Source organism: Manis pentadactyla, chromosome 14, assembly GCF_030020395.1.
Source record: "Manis pentadactyla isolate mManPen7 chromosome 14, mManPen7.hap1, whole genome shotgun sequence".
Classification (NCBI taxonomy): Eukaryota; Metazoa; Chordata; class Mammalia; order Pholidota; family Manidae; genus Manis; species Manis pentadactyla.
Window position 1 is genome coordinate 90,719,835 of NC_080032.1, and position 25,212 is coordinate 90,745,046.

The 25,212-nt window shown below is 42.9% G+C and overlaps 2 protein-coding genes across 25 annotated transcripts in view; one reads left to right on the top strand and one right to left on the bottom strand.

The window, feature by feature from the left end:
- The window catches only part of LOC130680652 (spidroin-2-like), a 140,933-nt gene extending 125,639 nt beyond the window's left edge, over window positions 1-15,294 (bottom strand). For 6 of the 23 annotated variants that reach the window (XM_057491693.1, XM_057491694.1, XM_057491683.1 and 3 more), the window contains exon 1: window positions 13,563-15,294. In XM_057491693.1, the coding sequence (XP_057347676.1) occupies window positions 14,476-15,294 (819 nt within the window). In that variant the 3' untranslated portion in view covers window positions 13,563-14,475. Of the gene's footprint in view, window positions 1-9,040; window positions 9,120-11,921; window positions 12,080-12,410; window positions 13,021-13,562 lie in introns of those variants that run through there. The other 17 variants (XM_057491689.1, XM_057491692.1, XM_057491681.1 and 14 more) reach the window with 8 other exon arrangements.
- ARID2 (AT-rich interaction domain 2) overlaps window positions 15,235-25,212 on the top strand; it is a 164,879-nt gene continuing 154,901 nt past the window's right edge. Inside the window, exons 1-3 of one of the 2 annotated variants that reach the window (XM_036889222.2) lie at window positions 15,235-15,418; window positions 15,512-15,605; window positions 16,537-16,634. In XM_036889222.2, the coding sequence (XP_036745117.2) occupies window positions 15,327-15,418; window positions 15,512-15,605; window positions 16,537-16,634 (284 nt within the window). In that variant the 5' untranslated portion in view covers window positions 15,235-15,326. Of the gene's footprint in view, window positions 15,419-15,511; window positions 15,606-15,751; window positions 16,238-16,536; window positions 16,635-25,212 lie in introns of those variants that run through there. The other variant, XM_036889224.2, reaches the window with a different exon arrangement.

The following is a 25,212-nucleotide window of genomic DNA, read 5'->3' on the forward strand; positions in this document are numbered from 1 at the left end:
TGTCCATGCTTTACTTACACAAGTGTAATGCTAGTCTCTTGAAGGCAGCATATGATGAGCACTTAACATTCAGTGAATGAATAAATGGACAAACATCCAACATGGCTATGGGATGACAGAAGGGGCGGGTTTGCGCCCACATGCACAGCATAAGGCACCCGTTAGTCCACTTGTAAAAGCAATCTCTGCTTTCATGATGACTGGGTACACTGAGAATTCCCAGTGACAACACCATTTGGTACACACACACACACACACACACACACACAAATGCAGAGGGACTTGGGGGGCAAAGAGGGCCTTAAACTATCTAGAAAGTTTTAACTTTTTACAATAATACATCTACAGTATACAATTCAGAAATAATAAGAGAAAAAGAAAGGGGAAGAAAACATAAGGCACCGGTACAGAATCAGAGAGGCTTTCTGGCTTAACCTGCTATTCTCAGGAACAAGTATTTAGCTGCCCTTCATCTCCATATTCTCATTTATAAAATACACAGATATGATTAGCTAATCTCTACGCTCTGTATTTTATGAAATATATCATTGCTGGAAATAATGACTTACTAAAATCTAAGTATCAGCCAAATTTTTTAGCATTAAGAATATAAGCACTAAAAATCTTCTTTCTATTCTTGTATGAAAGCATTGTGTACCTGCGCAAAGAATACAACAGTTTCATCCCTTGAAAAACAGAGAGCTGGAATAAGTCTATGCAAAGGACATTCGGAGGATCAAGATGAAAGGCGGACCTCTGAATGACTTAGGGGAAAATCGGTGCTCCCGGTTGGAAAAGAAAACGTTAGTTAACAGTCTCAAGCATTCCTTCTGATGCAAGGACACCGTGAAGATGCCCAGCACGCCATGGGTTGTTTTTTAAACCATGTCTATCAGGTAATGTGTACCAGAGACACCCAGCCTCACGTCTCTACATCACACTTCATCTTTCAAACTCAGAGGTGGAAGGATGAGATGATCGGAGGATAAGGAGTGTGAGAGCCAGGGCGCTCTGCTGCACATTTGCCAATTTTAAATACGTGTGTGCTTTTACGCAGCCACTTCAGAGAGGCATGAGGCCAGGTCACAGCTGCCTGGAGCACCTACTCTGCGGGAGAACAGCGGATGGCAAGGCAGCGGATGCACGCGGTGCGCAGAGAGGTGAGAGGGTGCTGAGGAGAGATGTGGGGGCAGCAGGGCTGGGAAGGATCACAAGGCGCGGCTGCCCCTGGCATCAGCCTGGTCCCCGCAGCTTGGCCTGAGCCTGCGCTCCCTGCTCACGCTGTGACAGCATTTTGTCTGCATTCCCTCCTGCTGGTCACCTCCTGTCTCAGCCTCCCTCAAGACGACTGTTCTTACCAGTGGTGCACAATAAAAAAAACTCAAATCTGTATCTGTCATTATCAATAATATAATTTCCTTCCTTGTACTACCATTTAAATGGAATGGAAATGACTGCAGGGAGAGCTACAGGATGGGAATCGCACACATCCCTGCATTTACATCCACCTACCATTTGTGAGCAAAAGAAAAACAGCTGAGAATAAGAGTCTTCAAGGAAAAGGTCCAAGTCCCATACAGATGCTTCCCCCAGACTGTCCTCAAAGTGGCTCTGGCTTTCGGGCCTCTGCTCTTTCTCCATCGCATCTATGGAAAACGAGTTCATGTACAGTGCACGAGTCACTCCTCCCAAAACACGGCACACACTTTCACGCCTCTGAGCCTTCGGATACCCCAGCCCTCCCTTCCCAACCTCTGACTAAGAACATTCTTACTTGAACATACACTTAAACATCCCCTACTCTATGAAGCCCCAGATGCCTTAGGCATAGCCAACACCTCCATTGCACTCCTGGATCATACTGTAGTGAAATGTTTCCATGTCCGCCACTCCCGCCATCACCATGAACATTCAAACCTCAAGGCCCAACAGCCTTTTCAAACAGCTCCCTGGGCATGTGCCTGGCTGACTGCTTTCCAGAAATGGTGGTTTGAATGGGGACAGAAGAAAAGAGCACCATCAAAACATCTGTGAATAAGGACACTTATTTACAAGCTACAACAGACTCACTTAAACTACTCCATAAATATTTTACTTTAAAATATTATTTTAAAAGGTCTTCAAGGCAGGAAATCTTCTAATTTTCATTAGAAAGAGTTTTCTTTATCAAATAGTCCTTGTTGAAAGTTCTCTCTTACACAGGAAATTCTTACAAAATTCTGTAAAAAGGGATGCCTAATTGTCAAAGTATGAATGTCACACTATCTAATAAGGGTCCTCTAAAAAGCATTATAATCCAGTTAGGAAAACCTGTTTGGTGTGACATTCCAAATGTATCTACTTGAAAAGACTCAGTTACATAGGAGCATCCTTCCTGTTTTCTCTTTTTCATTTACAGATGATCCTCAAACAACCCAGGTAACTGCACAGGTCCACTTGTACATGTTTTTTTTTTTCTATAAACATACTGGAAAAATTTTTTGAAATCTGTGACAATTTCAAAAAAAAATATTCTTTTCTCTAGTTTATTGTGAGAATACAGCATATAATACGTAGACAGAGTTAATTGGTTGTTTATTGGTAAGCCTTCTGGTCCAAAGTAAGCTTTTAGTAGTTTATGTTTTTAGGAAGTCAAATGTTATATGCAGATTTTCAACTGCTTGGGGTTGGTGACCCAATTCCCATCCTGTTCAAGGGTCAACTGTAATTCATAGAATTTGTTCATGTCTTTTCCCTTTCCTATTCGCTCCTAACAGTTTATTATGGCCATGGTCTGTAATATCAATTAGATCTCCAATTGAAATCTACAATTGCTGACCCCCTTAAAGCCCCCCTGTATCTCTAAGGAACCTCCACCTTCCCTTCCCCCTGGGTGACTAAGTTCACTAGGTTCCTTAAAAATTCACATCATACTTTCTGAGACTCTCCAAAATGTCTTCCCTTTGTTGGTCTGATGGCCTATTACTGCTTGCATAGCAATGAAGTCCCTTCATTTTGGTATATGTGCACTTAACATTCTTTAGTACAACCAGGAAATCTTCAAGAACTCCAAGGAGTCACTGGAAGATGAGGCAGGTGATCTATGGGAAAACACTGGGAGAAGAGCAGTTATAGGAGGAAACAGGAAAAGGAGAGGAGTCCATGAACTTTGGGCAACTATTTGGACTCCAGAAAGGAATGGGAACATAAATAGACATATTGTCTTCTTGGAAGGTAGGAGTTAAGAGTGAAAAAGGATATGAAAGAAGTTTCAGATTCCCAGAGGAGTAAATGTTAGGATGAAATGCAAGGCAGGTGCCAGTGAATTTTCTTATTCTTTACCTAGCAATTATGAAGTGTTTCATGGTTTAAGAACAGATTCTGTTATGTAGTTAGGTCTATATCTCTTCAACAGAGATAAAAATAGCTGGTCACCATCCTAAACATAAATCTACAAATTAGACTGTTAAAAAAATATCCAGTTTTTCCAAGCATAGAGAAAAAAATAACACCAAAGAAAACACAAGCTATCTTATAATAACAAATTATTTAACAAGGAGCTTAATTATAATTACCCTTGCCTTTAAAAATGGACTTTCAAGAGTTAGCTATAACATAGACTTACATTAACTTATTCAATAATAAATACTGAGAACTGTAATGGTCATATACAATATGGAATTACAGAAAGTAAGTAGGAGTTCTTTGCCTTCAAGGAACTCACACTCTAGTAAAGTACTGGGAACCTTTTGTTTTAGACATATGTGTTCAATTCTGAACAACGTCTAGATTGGTACATACCAGTATTTTCCAAGGAACACCACTCTTATCAGAAGGCCAGGTATATTTGGAAAATAGCATATATACAGATGATAACACAGAGGAATATTAAAGGTTTTGAGAAGACTTATAGGAAAGAATTTTAATTTTGTTTGACTTAGCATTTCCAAAAATCATGTAACTACATTTTTTTCACCTAACACCTATGAACAGATCACAGAACACTTTGTGAAATGCTGACTTGGGCACACAATTGAAAAAATGTATTCCTATATCTTTCCTAAGGCACTGAAAACACAAACTTTTAACATTTTTCAGATTTTCAAAAATACATGAAAGACACAGCAAGTTTGCAAATTCCTTGGAATTAGAAAACTATGTTGAAGAATGGGGCTAAGGAGTCGGGGGAGAATAACAGAAAGACAGCTTTCCCAAAGCACAGAAAACTAGCTGTTAATTATAAACTATGTTTTATAAAGACTAAAAATATCTATACAAATTTAAGTACAGGTGATTTAAATACATGACCCTTTTACTAAGATCTACTTTATGTGAACATACTGTTTAGACTGTTTTAAACAAACATACTTAAACTGTGATAAATTTTACTTATATTCTTAATTGCACTTAGAGGCAAGATATGACATGTGCCGTATTCCATTTGTTAACATTATCTTTCTGCCCTTTTCTGAATTTTAAGTTTGTGCCTGCTCTTCTCTCTTGATGCTAATGGAATTCCAGTATGTAGTACTTCTAATTGCTAGTTAAAAAAAAAAAAAATACTAGTAAAATTAAAGGGGGAAAATGTACCCTCTTCCCTTCAGATACAGAAAAGCAGATATGACTCTATTCCGCATGGTAAAACTGTCTTTGCAAATATTATTGTTTTAAAAAGTACTCATTAGACACCTGGACATGAGCGTTGCTGTGTCCTGTGAAAATAACCTAACTTTTATCACCTGTGATTCTGACTGGTTGACTTGGTAAGTTGTGCTTTGTTCATAATATTTGAAGTAACATTCTGATTTCTGAAAAGTTTCTTTGCAAATTTGTTTGTTAAGCTGAGAAAAGTCATTGGCACATCCCTTTTCTTATAACTATATGGGCACACATCTTTGGTCATGATTTCTTATTTAAAGAAAGTTTTCACTATTTCACCCTGTTTTAATAAACAGTACGTGCCACGACTAAAACAGAACAACACTTGTGTGTAAAGAGGGGCCTGGAAGCTCAGAGAACAAACAGCTAAGCCACTCTCTGAAATGCAGGCTGCCTCCACGCAAAGCAGCAAAGCTGTTTTCTGTACCTTCCCAGGTGGCGAGTGCTGCCCTCTCCTGAGATGACACTCTTACTTCTCAAGTCAGAGGCACCAATTCTCCTAAGCTTTTGTGTGGTCCTCGTGGTTCCGCACTCTGGGGCTGAACACCCAGGGGTCCTTACCGGCTCTCGAGCTGTGGCGTCACAGACCGCTGCTACTCTCACTAAACTAAGGCTGTGGCAACGTCTGGCTCCCAGGCATCGCTGCTCTTATCTTTGTTAACCAGCTGGCTTCCTCCAATAACTCATTCAGATGTCACTCCTCTTCATGGTCAGAAGGCAAACTAAACAACAAAATAGAATAAATAAATGAAATAAAATCATTCCCCTAGGAGCTCTCTTCAAATATTCGTTAGTATTTTGTACATGCTGCTCATAAGAATATATCTTAGTAATTATGCGTAGTTTTTAAATGAAGGTAGAAACATACTCATAGGTGAGAGTTGACATAATGACTTGGCAAAAGTCTTTATTGCTGAGACCTAGTAATAACAGTTTTGTCTATTGATATTAATCAGTAACTACAGTTTTTTCAAATAGATTATAAAAGTCCATAAAGTCCTACAAACTTTTAAAAGCTTTTGCTCTACCTCCCTCTAGGAACAACAGGGAGAGTGTAATTTCTAGATGGGATTCTAAAGAAACTGAATCAACTTGACAAGACACACAGCCCATTTTTCTTAATCTTCAGTAATCAGACTGCATTTTTTAAACTCACAAAATATTAATGGTCTGAGATGTCCAGGTAACTACCACCCTAACTTTATCTATGTTCATTAGTGGAAGATACAGCCTGGACCGAAAGGGGACCTTTTCAAGTCTTCCTGACTGTTTGTCAGGTACAAAGGTCTCTGTCTTAGGTCTGTACTTTATGTTTGAGAAGATATTCCACTCACCAAACAATTTATTCTCAATTTTTGGTTTTTTGTAGACACAGCGTGTAGAAGACAGGTTCTTGGAAGCTGCCCGCGGGGATCACCGGCTAGCGACGGCAGCTTAGATATCGCTCCTGGCAGTGCTCAGTCGATCTGGACAGCGGTGGACTTTCTATTCTAACCCTAGCCTTCTAGTCAGAAAAATTCAACCTCATGTTTCAGACATGTCCCCAGACCTTCAAGAGCTGCTCCAAGAATCTATCATGAAACAAAATCTCTAGAAGACAGCGCTGAAGTTGCTTCAGTCGGAAGGACTTTATTTCACAGCTCTTAGATCACACCCGCCTCCTGAAGGGTAGCTCAACTTTTGCTTTCACACCTTAGAGGCTTGGTCCCAGCCACCTTCGGCTCTAGGTCCTAAGACTACAGAAACTTTAAGACAGATTTACGGTTCTGAAATCCTTCTGCAATGGACCTATTTACTTACTTTTCTTCTTGGGAAATAAATCCTTATTTGAGACCTGTCAGTCACACAAAAAACCAGGCCTGCTGGTCTCTTTCATCAAAGACTGGCAGGTGACTGCCACTGGAGTGACTGTGCATGGCACTGCACAAGCACTCTGAGGGCTACTGTTTGCTGCAGACCTTCCTGGTTCTGTTACTGAGTCTCAGTCACAGGTGAGGAGCAGCTACTACCAAAGACTGAGTAAAACTAACTTTACTAAAAATCACGGACCTATACCTACTTACTGCTCTCACAGTCTTGGCTACATAAACTAAAAGATACAGTAACAGTACATTCCTTAAATGCTGGGTTTGTTCTCCGGTACCACAAAACACTAAAGGAGAAACTCCCATGACACCAAGGTCTTTTACCTGAATAACATGTGGAATGTTTGGACAGCTAGAGGCTAAAAAGCTCTTTTAATGTTTGGTATCTGGCAGTGGTTTCTCATGATAAAATCAGTGGGAAAATATGGGGGCACCTGCCTTATGTTTAGCAACTGATGCCCCTTAAATTCTTGTACTGCTAATGGGAAGCAAGCTGCTTATTCCAGCTGTATCAAGTACAACCTGGCATTTGACTCTGGGTGAAACCTCCAGCTGTAACTTGTGACTTTGAGAGAGTGGCAGCTGGCAAAGGTAAGTACGTCATGGGCCAAGCTCAGGCACTCTTGGTCCTACATCTTCCCATACTTCCCTGGGGTAAACAGTCCCATCTGTGAAGAACGGTGGTTCAGGGAAAACATTTCCTGAGTTAATACACAATCTCAGAGCTATACAATCACCACACTAAGGCAACAGTAAGCCTACATCTCTCCGTCTGCTGAGGATGGTCATGGCACTAGGTCCTACAGGCTCACATGGCTCAGAGTTCACAGAGCCTGGAAGAAAGGACACATGCTCTCACTACCAGAAATGATGCCTCCCTGCTCCTCGCCATCCAAACTCTGTCGTAAGAATTTGTCAAGCTGCTCCAGTCTGAGCAAGGACCTATTTACATGGGCTGGTCACCTCCTGTAGGGGATTTAGCAGGAATAAAATTGGAGAAGGTACTGCAGGAAGGCTAAAATTGTTAGCCCTTACGTTGCAGTAATATTTATAAATATGTTATATAAGCTGTAGCCTTAGAAGACTCATTCAATTGTTCTCTGGTTAGTAGATAGTATACTTTGGCAAAAAAAGTCTATGAGTAAGTGGTAAAGGCTTCCCTGCATATTCTAATTTGTGATAAAGTATTGCCTACGAAGTCTCAGACCTCCTGAGATCAGTTTTCTCAGTAATTCCCTAAAGAAAAGGCTTAAGCTTATTCTACCATAATTCCATTTTTATTTTGCTTATTTTGTCACCTTCCCTAATTAATAACTTCTGGTTAAACTTTTATGTACTACTCTTTAAATAATAAATGATTCACATAAATGTATGGTTTTACGCATATTTGCTTAGCAACTATGATTCTGGAAATTGGATTTTATTAGCAAGACAGAAAGAATGTTTAGTAGAAAAGGCACTGATCTGTGAGCCGGGAGGCCTACTGTAAAATGTTTACCTTTTAAAAATGAGCTGAATGTATCTCTCAGCCTAATTACTGGGTCTGAGTAAAGCACGTGTTTTCTCTCAAATATGCCCTTTCCCTCTGGTTCAGTAGGCAGTGGACCAAAATCTCAATGTTAACACATGTAAAACATGATGGTGCTAACTGTTCCCCTCCCTCATTGACAATGCATCGAATTTTGAACAATAGTAATTATGCATATAAGGATCTACATACAAAAGAAGGGGCACAGAAATGAGTAATGTATTACCAATATTCACTGAGCAGTTTGTTATATGTACAGTTTAGGACTGAAGTAGCTCAGCATTTTTAAGAAGGCCATGCTGAACTGCAGTCTTTTGTACTAGTATACTTAAAAGTTGGAATTTTTACTCATCAGGCCCATGGATAAGCTTCAAGAAGCTGCTGCTGTGAGACAAAGCAGCTATTTACGGTGTTCAGGGAGTCCACCAATCGTGTGACACAATATGCATTCACTGGGTTCTTCTAGGGCAACCACCTCCGCAGGTGTGAACACCGTTAGCTCTGCTTGCTGAAGACAGATGCGCTAACAGATCTACAAAGCAAGGTCTGGGCCAACCGCTGGAGCCTGCCTCAGACACTGCAGCAAAGGGCAGCAGAGCAGGTGAGCAGAGGAGGACAGGAAGATGGCAGCGTGATCCACCCACACCCGTGGAAACACCCTGATCAGTGTCACCCAGGAACGCAAAGCATACACTACTGTGCACAGAATGGAAACAAGCTCGTCTCTGTGCCTAGGCAGTCCCAATATTGAGGAGTTGTGTTTGGGGCCTATTTTGAATTAACTGAATCTCTCATCCATACATTTTCAACAGAGGACAAACTGGAAAATAGTTAAATGTATTTAAACTTAGATCTATCATAGTTATTTAGGAACAGATTTTCCACTTGTTCGCTAATTGTTAGAATTTAATGAACTGAAATTATAGTCCTTGTTTCAAAATGCCCCTCCCTAGAGGCCAAAAACACACAGAATGAAAAGCAGCCACCAAAAGTGACCCTCCAAACTTACCACGTGTCTTCAGCAAACAGCTCTCACTGTCTGGGCACCACAGGGTCCTTCAAACGCCCCGGCTGTGGAAGTGATCGCCCTAGCAGAACACAGTGAATGCAGCTTGTGTCACGCAGTTGGGGGACTCCCTGCACCCCATGAAGAGCCCACAGGTAACTCTTGTTATCTGGCTGGGAATACACTATTACTTCAAGTGTCGCTTCAGAAATTGACATTGAGAACAGGAAGGCAGGAAGGGGAGCATCTGCAGCAGGCACAAAGCTACCCAGGGTGGTGTAGCCGTGCTATTACTATTGTTTTAGGTGGCCCCAACTTTATGGAGCAGAAAAAACAACTGAGGTCAGCGAACGGCAACATTAAGGATGTATTCAGTCCAGTGGGAAGAGAGCAAATTCCTCATACCCTGAAGACAGGAAAACGTTCATGTTTCCAGAGAACCAGGAGGACCCTCATTTAACCGGATAAACCCTGAAGCAATCTGTCTTTAAACACGGATAAAATTAACATATATTAGAACAGGACCTATATTCTTATTTAGGCTATCAATGACTTAATAGCTAACTATTGTTAATATTAGCATTATTAAGAGGGAAATTTGGTTATAAAAATGTAGCACAATACTTGTAATTTTTATCTTTACTTAAAATACCTGAAAGCACTGTAGTTAACTGCAAAATATTGTCAGTTATTTTGTACGCCCTGAAGAACTGTATTTCCTATGCACATTATTACACAAAGATCATTTTAGACTGCTTCTGATTTCTACATACTACAAATCATGTCAAAGAACCAGGGCGCTTCTAAACAATCGTTGACACTGAATCACTGATCAGAACTGACTGTTGGATGATGTAGAGCAATAAGCTCCAGCCGTTTACTTTGGCCCTGGTTGACTTTCAATTTTGATGCTTAATATGAACAGCTCATGGTATGTTTTCAGAGAAAAACAAAAGCTAAGTAAATTAAATTATTATTAAGTCAGTACGACTCTGACTCATGTAGTTCCAAAGGAAAAACTGAATATACTTTTATGGAACCTAATTATTACACAGTTTTGCATTTTGGCTTAATTCCTATTTTGTTGTTTTGCCAACAAGAATGCCAACTCCTTAAGCTTCACAACTAGTGAAGAATTAAACCTGCATTAACTACAGAATTAATGTGTCTTTGGAGTTTAATTTTTTTTAATTAATAGCAAAGTACAGTATCAGAAGAGTCAATGTACCAAAAAATTGAAACAGAAAATCAAAATTCATTAAAACAATTCCTGTTTGTTCTCTCAGTAGTATATTTTTTACATTCACTGAACAACATCCCCTTGCCATACCATAATTAAAAAGTTAATTATTGGAATCATATTTTTTGTGGATCTGAGATTTCAAAGAATGTGATTGAAATGCTGTTTTTAATATTTTCACAGCACTTTGAGTAACACTAATTCTACATTGATCCAAACATTAATGCAACGCTGTTTTGTACATAATTGTATTTGTCTCTATTCTAAATAGAATTTTGAATTTAACTCTGTGTTAAATATCCTACTTACGTATTAAAAAGTAAGAACCCTATGGTCTGAATAGATCATTATAATCTTTTCAAGCTAACACTTTGACAAAAATCTAGTACTGGAGGGTCAAGTCAATTTCTCTTCCCTCCCCTTTTGCCCAAGGTAAGCAGTCAACAAACATTTACACAGTAATTTAATAATCTGTATTGATAAAAATAAATATGTCTTTGGTTTAGTATTTAAGCTCTCCTAGTTTTCACAAGTTATTAAATACTAAAAAACAAAGAGTTAAACTGCTATAAACTGTGATGGTACTGCAATGGGCAGTTTGGGGACTACTGCTCATTTTCAATGAACAAAACAGATGAAATAAAATAAGAATGCACAAATGTAGCACCTTAAACCCAGAACAATTTTAAAAATTCAAGGTTAGATTAACTGACCTCAACACCTAATGAGCCCAACTCTCTGTCAAAGGCATTTTGGGGAATGCCTTTCCAAAGAATATTAGTAACTGCCTAAAATGTAATTTCTTGGTTATTGTCTTATTAAAAAGTCATGTTTGGTTGAAAATTATCACTCACTTTTTAAAAAATAAATTGCACCAGATTTACATAAAAAGCAAAACCTAAATTATCTATAGAAAAGAAACAACAAATCCCCCAAACTTTATCAGACCTTCAGGGGCAAGCCTATTATGAAACTTGTCAACTGCAGATTCAGAACCCTACATTACAACCCCATTCTGCAGTAGAATGAACTATTTCCCCACTTTTTAAAAGCTTGATTTCCAGTACTTCTTAAGGGTCACCATCTGAAGGAAAATACCTCATCTATGATTCCACATTGTAATCAAAAGCTCAAGACAGACCAGTCGGCCCACATAAAAAGGCACTGGCCAGAGAGCAGCAAGTCCCAAGTTTTCTTCTTCTTAAGTTTGATCAACTTTGAAGAAATAAAAATTGAAGTTCAATAGCTCTGTTCAACCAATTCTTTTAAACCTTATAACCTAAAATCCAAAAACTTCTCCAATGAATCGACATACCAATTCCTCAATTAGGCTATTTCAGCCGTTGTAATAACACACTCGACATCTTTGATTTAAAATCTGGTAGTTTGTTCACTTGAATGAGTAATTTTAAACATCACTATTTCTTGAATAATACTATTAAAACTGATGAGAAGGATCAGATTCATATGAAATAACAGAAACCTCTAAAAATAGTGTTCAGGGTTAGTTACCACTAAAAACAGCGCTTTGCATTTTTTCACATCAAAAAAGGCTTTGTCAACATGTGTCATCAGAACACGTAACTTTTTTATAGAACAATTTTCCACTGATGCTGAAAACGATGAACTGCATTCTATTCGTACCTTATCAAATTAGAGCATCTCCAGCAGATTCCCTTCCAGGATCCACCTGCTCTGTGCTGCCCACTACAGGAAATGGACTATGGTACAAAGAAACGCAGCATCGCGCTGGGGTTCCTGGGAGGGCAGCACCGTGAAGAACTTTGCCTGGGTTCCTGGGTGCTCACCTAGGGGCTTCGTGCACGAGAGGCCGGCTCACTGGCAACCAGTTACCGAGTGTGAGGCCCGTCACAGGCGCAGCCGGGCAGAAGCTGTCGCCCGGCCAGGAATACCGCGCAGAAGATGCAGTTCTGCACCCGAGAGGAATGTGAGGGTCACAGCCAACCGAACGAAACACCTCGCAGAAAGGCAGGCACTACAAACGACGGCCTAGGCTAGACAAAAACACTGGAAGTGAATTATTCGTGCAACCCAGACAAGTTGCATCAGCTCAATCTCCTTTTTCCTTAAACCTTTACATTCCTCTTACAAGCAATACCGGTCATAGCTTACCTACATTTTTCCAGCCTTGGGAAGTTGAACCATGGAATTATCTGATAAACATCAAGTTTAAAGTCTTTTTTCTTGGCCTAACGCACATACAAAGCGTATAAGCGTTATGAATTTAAATTCTATCCATCAGAGATACTTTAGGGCTCCATTTTGACGATGACAGCTTCTTCTGAAGAAAAGGAATTGTTTTCTTTAGAGTCAATTCTCCAGTGATATATCACATCTTAGATCTGTTTTAAAGGCATTAAAACGTTAGTTTTACCCTCCAGGTCTTTAGCCTGTGATCCGTTTGCGGAAAGGCAAGGCCCACCATCGTGCGCACGCATGTAGGCAGGCGCACAAACCCGCTACCAGCAAGCGGTCGGGGGCCTGGAAGTGACAATCGCCCTAAAACTGCATGCACAGCGTCACCCCTGCATTCCGCCCTTAGAATGGAAATGGGACGACAGGTCAGCCGCGGCGGAGTGCGGCCCCAGGGCCCCGCTCCCCACGCCATCCGCAGCGCAGTACAGGGCCCGGGGGTGGCCCGGCCCCCGGCGCCCCCGGCTCTCCCGGCCGCGGTCGGGAGCGTGCGAGGGCGGCCAGCGCCGCGGCAGGCCCTTCTTCCCTTCGCCGGCCTTCCGCAGAAAGGCACCGTTGCTCTCCGTCGCAGGAGATCCCCTCGGCTCCATCCCTCGGGCTCCCGGCGCGCCGGCGTCCTCCGCGGAGGGATCCTGTGCCGACAGATCTCTCACCGCCCACAAAATGGGGCCGAGGCGGCGGCCGCCGTCTCCTCTGTGGGCGCCGCCATTTTGTGAGGCGGCGGCGGCGCGGCAGCAGGAGCCGGCGCGTGTAATGGTTGAATAGGATGACCCCCTCTAGGGAATCCCCGGCACTGACAGTTACGTAAGGGGCTGTGCGCAAGTGCCTCGTTTAGGGAATCCGCACGGCCCGGGCCGGGCGGCGCTGCGGCCCATTTCTCCACCACCCCTAAGCGGCGGCGGCGGCGGGGGAAGGGACAGATGACCTGCTCGCCGCGCCGCCCGCCCATCGCCCGGCTTCCCTCGCCGGCCGGCCTCTGCCTCCACACGCTCCCTAGGCCCTAGCTGGCCCGGCCGTGTGGACTTCCGAGCCACAGCCTCATTCCGACCCCGCTGGAGAGACAAACTTTACCTGGGAAATCAGTCCGTTTCCTGGAGCGAGCACCGGAAGCTTGTGGGCTGCATTACATAATTTGGTCACCACCGAATCCGGTTTCCCCGCGGCCCCGGCCTGTGACCTTGCGTAGCCTGCGGCCTGCTCGCAGCGGCCCTCCTGGCCTGGGGAGCGGGGCGCCAAGGAGCCCGAGCAGCCAGGGGCGCGCTGTGCCGCCTGCGAGGGCGACCTCGGCCGGCCGGCATCCTCTCTAACGTCCGGAGCGCGTGCGGCCGGGCCGCGGTTAGCCAAGGCCGAACGCAAGGTTTTACCCGGCATTCCTCTGAAGCGCATCTAGCCTTAAGATGCCCCAGCATAGAAATAAAAACGTTAATTATTACTGTCAGGATTCCAAAGACTGGTTCCCATGCCGTTTAATTACAGTTTGCGTAATCGAGCCCGGCAATCTCGTGTGATGTGACCCCAGCGAGGCTGCATCAGGAGTAGCTCATTTCCACGCACCCCCGGCAGGCGGCCCGCACTCTATTTAATAATTTACAGTTCGATAAAGTTTGTGGTTAATTCCAGGGAAATGTGCTCACCAGGCCCCAACACACTAGCAACAGGGCTCAGAAGAGCCGGTTCCTTTAGGCCCTCAACAAACGAAAGGTAACGGATCGGCTTTATTCCGATCTGCGAATGGCGCGTAGCGTGAGGAGCTGCCTTTCCGAGCTCCCCGTCCCTCCGGGGAGCCGCAGCCGAGCTGCCGGGCCGCCGGGCCTCCGACGCGGCCCTGTCCGCAGCCGGCCGCGGCCACGAACATCGCCTCCACCCCTAACCCTGGAACAACCGGTAGTGGCCGTTTCCCCGCGCCGCCCCCCTTTCCGCCGGCTTTGTGTGCGTGTGAAACGCGCGGCACATTGCAGAGGAGCCCTAAGCCCGGCGAGCGAGCCTATTGTTCCCCGCGAGGAGCAGCCGGGGCGGAGTAGAGCCGGGCGCAGTGCCGCGGCTGGCCCTCGGGGGGCGCTGCGCGCACTGGCTCCCCGGCCGTGGCGGCGCCGGCGGCGGCAGAGGGAGGCTGGCGGGGAAGGAAGCGGGCGGGCGGCGCGCCGCGGCTCGGCTGCCGCCGCTGCTTTCTGCCCGGGGATGGCCCGGCCGCGCGGCCGAGGCCACGCGTGAATGTGCGCGGGGGCCCCGCGGGGCCGCGGCCGGAACACACGCGGTCTACCCGCTCTCCACAACCACCACACAGACCTCCCTCCCCGCCCGGCCCCGCCTGCCCCAGCCCCGCCGCCGCGACCGCCGCAGCTCCCGGCCTCCGGCCGCCGCGGCCCCTCGGCGCCGGCCCGCCGCGCCCCTCGCCCGCTCGCGCGCCCCCGGCGGCAGCCCCGCGCGGACTCGCGTCCCCAGGCCCGGCCGCGGCGGCCGGCGACGCCGAGAGGCGGGCGAGAGCCGGGCCGCGGGAGGAGGAGGGCCGGAGGGCGGGGGCCGCGCTCGCCCCGCGGCTTCGCGCCGACCCGGCCGCCGCCTGCCCCTCTAGTTTCGCTCCGATTTCTTTAAACTTTTTCAGAAACCCCCCTCCCTCCTCGCCTGCGCTGCCCCGGCCTCCGCCGCTCCTTCCCCTCCTCCCCCCTCCCTCCTCCCTCCTGCGCCGCCGCCGCCGCCGCCGCCGCCGCCGGCCCATGACTGAGCCCCGCCGCCGCCGGCCGAGGAATGGGCTCCGGGCGCTGGTAGGAGGCGCGGGGAGCGGGGGCCGCTTCTGGACCGCCATCGGGGCCTTCTGAGCACCGCCGGGGGGACGTGATGGCAAACTCGACGGGGAAGGCGCCTCCGGACGAGCGGAGAAAGGGGCTCGCGTTCCTGGACGAGCTGCGGCAGTTCCACCACAGCCGAGGGTGAGGGCGGCGCGGGGGCAGCGCCGGCGCGGGCGGAGGGGCTCCCGCCGGCGGCCGCGTCCCGGTCACAAGTGCGGGCTTTCTCTCCCGCAGGTCGCCGTTTCAGAAGGTCCCCGCGGTGGCCGGGAAGGCGCTGGACCTGCACGGGCTCTACACCCGAGTCACTACTTTGGGCGGCTTCGCGAAGGTGAGGGGAAGTTTTAATTTGTATTTCCCTCCCGCCGGCCTCCTCCGGAAAGTGTCCCGCGGCCCCGGCGCGGGCGCCCGGCGCGGGGGGTGCCGCGGGGGCGAAGGCGTTCCCGGCGCTCGCAGCCGGTGGCCCGCGGCGGACGGCGCGGCCGCCTGTGGCCTGGTGGCTCGCGTGCGCGCGGCGCGGGGTCGGCGGGCGGCCCGCGCCCCCCGGTGCCCCACCGGCCGCGGGGTCCGCGCGGCGCGGCGGGGGTGCGGCGCCCCGCGCCCGAGCCCGCCGTCCTCCCGCCGGCGCTGCCGCGGCTGCGGCTCAGCCCCGGCGGAGCCGCGGGGCTCGCACTCCGAGAGCAGTTTTCGTGCAACTCCGAGTCAGCGCGGGCGGGTTTCCCATCGATAATCGGCCGCGGGGCGATCCCGGCGGCGGGGCCCAGGCTCGGCCCGCCGCCCCGGGTCTCGGCAGCTAACAAAAGAAACCGGGACCCGTCTCCAAATAGCCATCTTAGGCTTCAAGGCTAGGCAGGAGCTGTAGGCCTCAAAGAGGGGCCTATGGAGACGGCGGACCTGGGCGAGGAGCGCTCTCGGCCCCGGCCCCGGCCCCCCCGGCGCCCGCGGACGGCGCTGTCCGGAGCAGTATTGATCCTTTTGAACTTTTTTTAGTGTAAACGGACCGCGTTGAGATTTAAAAGGGGGCGACAGAGGCACTTGCGATTGGTTATTGTCCGGGCTTCAAAAACAAAACAAACCCCGCCGCCCCCACTCCGGCGGCCCCCGGCGGGCCCGGGCGCGGAGCGCGGCTGGCGGGGACCCGGAGGTCGGCGGGCTGCGCCCCGGGGCCGGGCTGCGCCCCGGGGCCGGGGGGCGGGCGGGGGCAGGCGGGCCGGGGGCCGCGCTCCGCGCTCGCTCACGCCGCCGCGGCTGTGCCTTCGCAGGTTTCGGAGAAGAACCAGTGGGGAGAAATCGTGGAGGAGTTCAACTTTCCCAGAAGTTGCTCCAACGCTGCCTTTGCCTTGAAACAGTATTACTTGCGGTGAGTAGCAGCGACTCCTCCGCGGTGCCGGGAATGCGGGGCTTTCGGGGAGATGCGTTCTCCGCGCAGGGCAGACACACACCGCGAAACCACACAGCAGCACGCGAACCGAACCTCGCACCCCGAGCAGCCCCGAAACCCAGTCCGCTGTCAGGCTGCGGAACGTGCCCTGTCCAGGAGGGGAGGTGGGAGGAAGGGGAATGTTTTCGCGGCCTCGGTCGGGATTGTTTACATTTCCAGGCAGAACCCTTGCAACTGACACCCACCCCCCTCTTGGTGCACACCCTTTATGGCCCTGTTTTTGGGTGCACGGTACCCACCGAGGGGCAGAAAGACGAAGCTTCGTCGAGGAGTCGAGAGAGTTAATGAAACTTTGTATCCCTTAGGACATTTTTTCCTTTGTTTTGGAAACTGCTTTTGCCTTTTCAAATTCTGACTTTCAGATTTTTAAATGATAAAACCTCTTGTGTGGATTTTTAAATAATAAAACCACCGAATAGTTTCTCTGTTGTGTTTATACACAGCACAACATGTTGGTGCTAATTTAGGTTGAGGTTGGAATAATTTTTTATTTTTTAATTTTCCAGTAATTTAGAAAGTTCAAAAGGATTATTATGTATTTAGGAAAACTCAGGATACTATGGAATGGAATATTATGATGTGGGTTTTCTTTCATTCTTCCCCTTTTTTGAGTATTTCATGAGGTAAATTTTCTATTCAATTTGTAGGTGACAGAGTTTAGATCATATATTTTGTGACCCAGCTTTATTTTTCTCCCCCAGCTTTTCTCCTAGGAATATTTTCATCCTATACTTTTATTGTGAGGTCGTCTTTTATCTTTAATGTTTACTTAACCGTACAGGGTCCTTACTGGGTAGTGGGTATTTAAAGCTAAAATAATGCTCTTCTTATTTATTGTTTTTTGGTAATCCTGGGAAAGGATGGCCTTTTTTAGATAGTGTGACTTCTGTATAACATGAGGTTGGCATTTATCATTGCTCCAAATGCAGTATCCACATGTGGGTATTCTGTTATGCTCCGCGTTCTGAAATAGGAAACGCAGTAATTGCACAGGTGTACTTCCTATTGGCTGTCTTAGAGTGAGACTGCGGGCTGGAGCTGAAGAGTTCATAGAACTTTGTGGGTAGTTACTGAGTTACACACAAGTCTAGAAAATATTTAAGTATGGTTAGTTGTTAATCTGGTGTGTGTGTGTGTGATGGCATGTATGTCAGAGTACACTTTTAAATTTAAAAAGGACTCAAAGAACAAAGTAAAACAAGATTAACCTCCAAACCTGTTGACTTAGTAATGTTGTGAGTGGTGAGTAGAGAATTTTGTATTTATGGTGATATTCACTTGCTCATTTCCATTTATAATGTTGAAAGGAAGACTAATACATACACTGGTTTTCTGGTAATCAGTTTGAATTATTTGGACTGTTTAAAATGCACATTTTAAAGTTAGGCCTGTTATTTATTGGACAGATCAATTGATTGAAATTTAATACCCAGAAGGACCATGTATGATATATATGGTTCACGAGATGTGTGTTTTTCTGAAGAATTTACATTCATTTTAAGAGGGTTTTTTTTAGCATAATCAATTAAAAGTTTCGAATTCCAAATTCCAGTTTTTTGCAAGTTACATAAAGACTTTTTCAGTTGTGATTTTTATCTTGGGATTTGTCATCCATTGCTTGTAGTTAAAATTTTAAACTGTGTAGTTTCAAGGTTGTTTGCGACTCTACATTGTTCTCAGATCAGTTTGAATTTCATGCTCTTGTTTGCAGCTACTTTTTGAACTATGTCCTTAGCTAAACTTGTTTTTCCTCCATATGTCACTCTCCAGGTTTGTTTTTGTAGGGTTGTAGCTAGGCTACTAGGAAAAAAGTTGAAGCATTTGTTTTGGAAAATAAAACCATGTGAAGATTTGCATGGCTTGTAAAGAAATTCAAAAGAAATGTGCTGGTCAAAAATTGGGTTCTACCAATCTTGAAAGATTTTTTTTTTCCCATAGTGGTGTAATATTGCACAGTTAGAGGACATGTATTATGCTGGGTTTACACCATCCTCTGAAAAATCTGAACTAGCATATAGGATTCCAAGTTTTCACAGTAGTTCTGTTGCTTAACCCTGAGAGTGCCTCTTCATTAGTAAGAAATAATAATCAAGTGACTTTGTAAGTTTCCTCCTTGATACATGCTTTCTGATGAACAGATAATACAGTGTGTTTTATAAATCATAGGTCAAATAATTTTTTTTAAGTATGAACTGCTTTTTCATGTGGCCTATTGCAAGACTGTCATTACATGTATTCTCATTTACTCTGCGAGTTTAATATTTGCTGGCATTCCTCTGTAACTTCATTATTAATTGGGTGGATGGCCATAGCCTAGTATTTATGGTATACCTGCGTGTGCATGGTATTTACAGACATTTAGAAAAGAAGAACAAACTAGTATGCTGGCCATGAATATATTCTAACATTTTTATGGTTGTTTTGATACAAACATAGACAGTGATTAAATATAAAGACTTGAGTTTCATGGTCTCAAAAAGTTCGCTTGATTGTATCAAACCCATTTATTCAGCTGTAGATTATCTACACAAATTTCTCAAAGTCTAAAATTGAAAATGCAGTTAATTATTTGTTTTAAAATTGGTATTTGATTCTTTTAAAACTTAAGTGCCTACTGACCATGTGTAAAAGTACTTTATTAAAAGTTGGCTATTAATCACCTATATATTTGTTTTCACTTAGTTCGTTTCTTGGCATGTACATCTCAATGTGTTCCACAAATGTTTATTATTGGAATATCCCTGAAAGTATGAAAGTATACGGTATAATTCCTCACATTTTGTAGATGTAGAAACTAAAGTGCTAAAAACCTAAATTGGTTTAGGGGCATTTGTTAATTGGACAAAAAAAGTATCCTGACATGTGGTCAGTAATATTTCATCAGTCTATTATGAATTCAGTTAGTCACAAGTGATTTTAAGAAATTAAAATATTATTGGACTTTACATTATGGTTAAATTTATGCTCCAGTCTGTCTGTACCCAGGGTGTGCCATGTTTACTCAGTGAATTTTATTTTTTCTGTTTTGGTTCTAAGATTGGGAGACAATTTGCACTTCTTATTTCCATTAAAAAACTGAAGCTTTGATATGGAGATTTTGGTAAATATTTCAAACACTTATTTGAGGAAGTTTGTTTTAGCTTACTGATGCCAACAGTACAGCTATAGTCAAGGTTAACTTGATGTTTCCATTATAAAACTTGATTTTTTAGAAAGGAGGTGAAATCTTGAACCTTAAAAATTTTATTTATAAAACAATGTATTACAGTTTTCACAAAATATTAATTTTTTTTTTACATGTACCTACCTACCTTTAGAATAGTTAAGAAACTTAATTGTAGAGTTGCAGCCACCATAGTGACTCTTCAGCTGCATTGTGAATTTATTCCACTTTTTTCCTTTGGTCTAGATAGCTCTCCCTTAACTTACACCAATAGAGTTTACATTTATCACTTAAATTGAATCAGTACTCTCATGTGTTCTGTAGTTAGTATCCACCATGCAGATCACTTCTTTTAAGAGGCCTTTTATGACTCACTTGAGGTTAAGTGAAAGAATGCTTCAAAATTGTAGCGAATAAGGAAATAAAATACAACACTGAGTTTGTGAATTACTGAACAGGATTGATAAACAGAGATTACTCTCCTTATTTAAGGAAAGAAAATAAAAGTAATATGGAGATCAATAAAAACTGTATCTAAATAAATTATTCAGATATGCATTTTAAATTTAATTTTATGAACTGTGTCCTTCAATCTTGAACAAACCTGATTTTGTTATCTTCTGATATTCTGTTCTGTCTTAAAGGGCATGTAGATTTGCCAGAGGAGTAGAAAGTGGAGAAGTTCAAAGACCAATCAGAACTCAGCTATGTGTTGTGTCTTAGAAACCATGTTTCAAACAGCTTAAATTTGCCCCAAAGTAGAAATAAATCTCTTTTCAACATAGTTCACTGAGAATGCAGATTTCTGCAGATACACACTAAGAACTTAACTATAACTTCCAACAATGTTCTTGTTTGCATTTACCTTTTCTAACTTAGCTGTTAACAAAGCATGTCTGTTTCTAAGGAAGAGCATCTTTTATAATCTTACCTCCACTGTGTTGTAGATTCAGTATTTTCTTAGTAGGGCATGTGTGAAACTCACTATGACTGATAAAGTGTATCACTACTGTGAATCTTTTGTTCCCCCTCCCCCTCAAAAAAGTGATTATGGGAAGTTGGAAAAGGAAGAAAAAACATTTAAATTCATTGGAATTTAGGTGCATTTAGTCAGCAAGGAAGGACCCAGTATATATTTTTAGGTAATGTATTTAGAGTTTTTATTGTTATTTGGTGAAGGCTGCTTATTGGGCATTTTCCACAGTCATAGACCCTAAAGATTTCTGGTAAAAATGAGGTGTCTTTGAAGTTGGAAATAGAGGACGTATGGGACTTGGTGCAAGGGATCCTCTTTATCTCTGCTTCTTTGAACTACCGCTCCCATCATCACCATACTTTTTGGTATACAGGATCAATTAGAGTAGAAATTTCCAGTTTGTGCTATATGAAACACCTGTTTTCCTGAAATGCCACTGTTTCCTTAAAAAAAAAAAAGCCAAATGAATTTGAACATAATGCTGAACTTGAGTTACTTTTTTGCAGGACTTCTTAAGAGACTTAATTTTGCTAATGGTCAGTGTGGATCCCTAAACAGTTTGGAAAAACAGTATTTCCTCTCTCCCCCAACTCTAGTAAACGGTGTTTCCCAAACACCACCACACATTACAGGGGTGTGGTGTGTAACCCTTTGTTTGAGGAATTCTACCAAGTTCTGTGGAACACAGTTTGGGAAACTGAGCTAGAAGAAATGTGGGTTAAAGAAGAAAAAATTTAAATAAAGTAGTAAGGAAAATGAGAAGGGAGGTAATATATATATTCAAAATATATGAACACAGATTTAAATTTTTTATGGAGCTGTTACCTGCATATCTTTATCAATGGCTATGCAGAATTATTTGTAATACTTGTTGTTTGAAATAGGCAGACATTAAAATAATCTTGCATTCATTTTCAGGAAAAGAAAGGTAAAGAAATATTGAAGTCCAAATAGTAGGTAGAAAGTTGAACCTGTAAGATAAGCAGTAGCCTTAGTTGATCCAAAATGGGAAAAGCTGTCCTTACAGGTGTATAACAATATCTTTTTTTCTTTACTGTTGAAAATATAATGTGACGAAAGACAAAGCACACAAAAAAATGACCATGATAAAGACTATTAAGTTGAGGGCAGTGATTTAACTACTGGTATGATATTCTTTACGACAAAAGATTTTATGGTTAATTTTATTAGATTGGTTAGCCTTCCTTTAACTTAGGATTCTTATTTGAACCAGCAGCCCCCACAAGACAAGTAAGTGCTCTTTATATCCCTTTTGTCTCCTATTCTAACTAGAGACTTCTTTTTCGTAACAGGGTATTTATATATTTAAAAATTTGTTTGTTCCATTTGTCTCTACAAGCCTTTCCATGGAATTATAGCAGAATCATTGATCAAATTATTTATAGAATAATAATTACTTCTGTTGAAATATGATAGTCCTGCTAAAACTTTGTGTTTGTTTCAGTTCTGTGACTTAAAAACTGCAGTGGTATCATGAATTTTGATACTAGGGAAAGCTATTTAGAAATAGATATTGGCTTAAGGGCCAAACTTACTGGAGTTAAAGATGGAGATGTTAGGATTAGAGATCATTTTCAAATATTTTATGGCTTAAAATTATAAGCATAATTTTTTGAAAAGCACAGGGGTTTGTTTTTGAATTTAAAATAAATGTAAATAACATGGTCAGTATGGTTTATGCATAGCAGAGCCAAGGAAATAGGCAGGTTGACTCTCTGTTTACTCAGAAGTACACAAAAATGCATATATGCTGATTGACACTGGTATTGGTTACCTATCAGATTTATTAATGCATTCACTTAGGAATAAAACTTTTAGGGGACCTTGCATAAAAAGACAGTTTAGAGCAAATTGCCACTCTTAGTATCGTTCATATTATCTATGAATTTCATTAAGCTTTCCAAGAATTGTTATTAAAATAGATTGTAACATGTATTTTTCTGTTTCAAAGAGAAGAAATTTCACTTGTGCTTGGTTATCTTTTGCCATATTCATTATGTTATGAATTGGAAATTAATTCATTTCTACAAGATATATACCCTCTTGACCGAGTACCTTACAAGTACCTATTGATGGAACTAAAATCTCTTGGTGATAACTAGAAATAGCTATCATATTCTGAATTATTGCTCAAAAATGATAGATGCATAGTAACATGGATATCTAAGTCACTGTTTGCCGAGCCCACCCACCCCACCTTACTGCAAGATAATTTGTGGTGGGGCTGAATCCATTGTTTAGGCTGTTTTATCTTAACAGTTCCCTTTTCCTTTCCCTATCATGCCTTTGATTTGTTCAAGTAATGGGGTTATTTGTCCTTTAGAAGGTCCCAAATTCTGGATTTAGTGAGTTGCTTCCTTTTAGTGTCAAGTAAGCTGTTCCTCCATCCCCTGTATTTATTTCTTGAAAAGTGATAATTAAATGTAAAGATTGATACATTCAAGTTCAGTATTTCAGGCATACTTCATAAGTAATGTTATGCTTTTCATCAGATCATGAGGCATATAATGTTTAGTCATCCCATTTTCATGGTAAGATTGACCAGAGGCTTTTTTTTTAGGTATTAATAGTCTGAAACTGTATTTTTTTAAATGCACCCCACATGATTCATAAGCGTGCAGAAGTTTAAGAACGTGTTGTAATGAAACCAATTTAGTTGCTGAGATAACTGGTTTAACTTGTCATCAGCATGTAGGCCAGAGCTCCATCCAGAACAAAACCTGTAGGTGACATCTGGTTGAGGGGCACCTGCTCAAGCTGCACCTGTCATCTCTACGCTGGGACACACCCACCCTACACTTTGTTTTGTCTCTGAGCTCTAGAAAGACAACAGGGCTCCACTGTAGTTGAGCGGGAAAAAAGGGTACATGACCTACCAATTCAAACGTATCCTAATTGTATTTGTATAATTTGGATTTTTAAGAATAAATATAAAATGTTTTTCTTAATATCTGGGTGGTTTTTTTTCCTGTATAGGACTTTATAATATTCTTCCTAATTGAGATACCATTTGCTTTATTGAATTTACTGAATTCTTTTCTCATTGTGAGGATTTTGCTGGTGTATCCCAGTAGATGTGTAGGAGAGTTAACTTACCTTGTATCCTCCTATAAAAATTAAAGTACCAACAATAGCTTGTTTTATGCACTTCATCTTCATTTTTCAAACCATTTTCATATGTGAGGTTTTCTTTTTATTTCAGATTTTAAAAGTAATTGCTGTTATTTAATCTTAGAGAAAAAAAAACACTTAGGAAAAAATTACACCACTCACTTTTTCTTCTGGAGCATGAGGGCTACCTCTTAAAAAAAAAAAGGCTGTAGGTTACATCCAACTCTCAATCTTATGTGTCAGCCGTAATTGCCAGTTAGAAAAGTATATTTTCCGTATTTTCAGATCACACCTTCTCCCTTCACCTTCCCATCCCCTTTCCTGGTAATATACCTGCTTTACATTTTGCAAAGCTTTGTCTAATACCCTTCCTCTATCCACAGTGGTTAAATATCTTCAGGTATAGTATGTGTTCCAGGTACCTTTGCTGTATTTTCTATCAGGCATGTAGTTTCTATCAAACATGTGCATCTTTCATGGTGAAATGTTTTAAGATGAATTTTTTTGTCCCTCTCCTAGCCAGTTGGTTAGTTGTAAATAAATAAAATGTTAATATAAGCATGTGAAGTTAGTAGTGACATTCTTCTGTTAAAAAAGTACAAGGAGGAGATCGAATGTTAGGGCTGTAGGCAGAAAATACCTAACCAGTAGTATTTTAGAGAGGGTCTCAGTTTAAATTTGTCAGTAGTATTGCCCAGGTTGATCACACGTTCCATAATGGTTCATAGATTGAGTTTTCAATGTACTTGAGCTCAGATCAGACCACTGAGTACTTCATAAACAGAATTTAGTACCATAGCAGGCTGTACCTCCAAGTGCACTCACAGGGAACAGGTCAGGAGTGCTTAAATGGTTTGGTATAAATGTTTTAGTTTTATTAATGTTTATACCATTAAACAGTTAAGCTTCTGAGTCTATGAGTTTTTTCAGGTAGCCCCACATTATGATGTATTGATTGAATCTAGAAGTGAAAAAATACTTCAGAGAGGAATGGGGTACAATGGGAGGAAGAAATGATACAGACCTATCATTTTCTTCCCTTGCTGCGTTTTTTTTGAAATTACTATTATTTTTTGGTTGTCTCTGTGTGAGCTCTTGTCTACACTTCATTGGTATCAACCATTGTTACTATTGTATACCACACTGGCTTTATATTTTTCTTTGTATGTGATGCTATGTATATATACACATATATTGTTATTGTTACTACATTTATATAATCACTT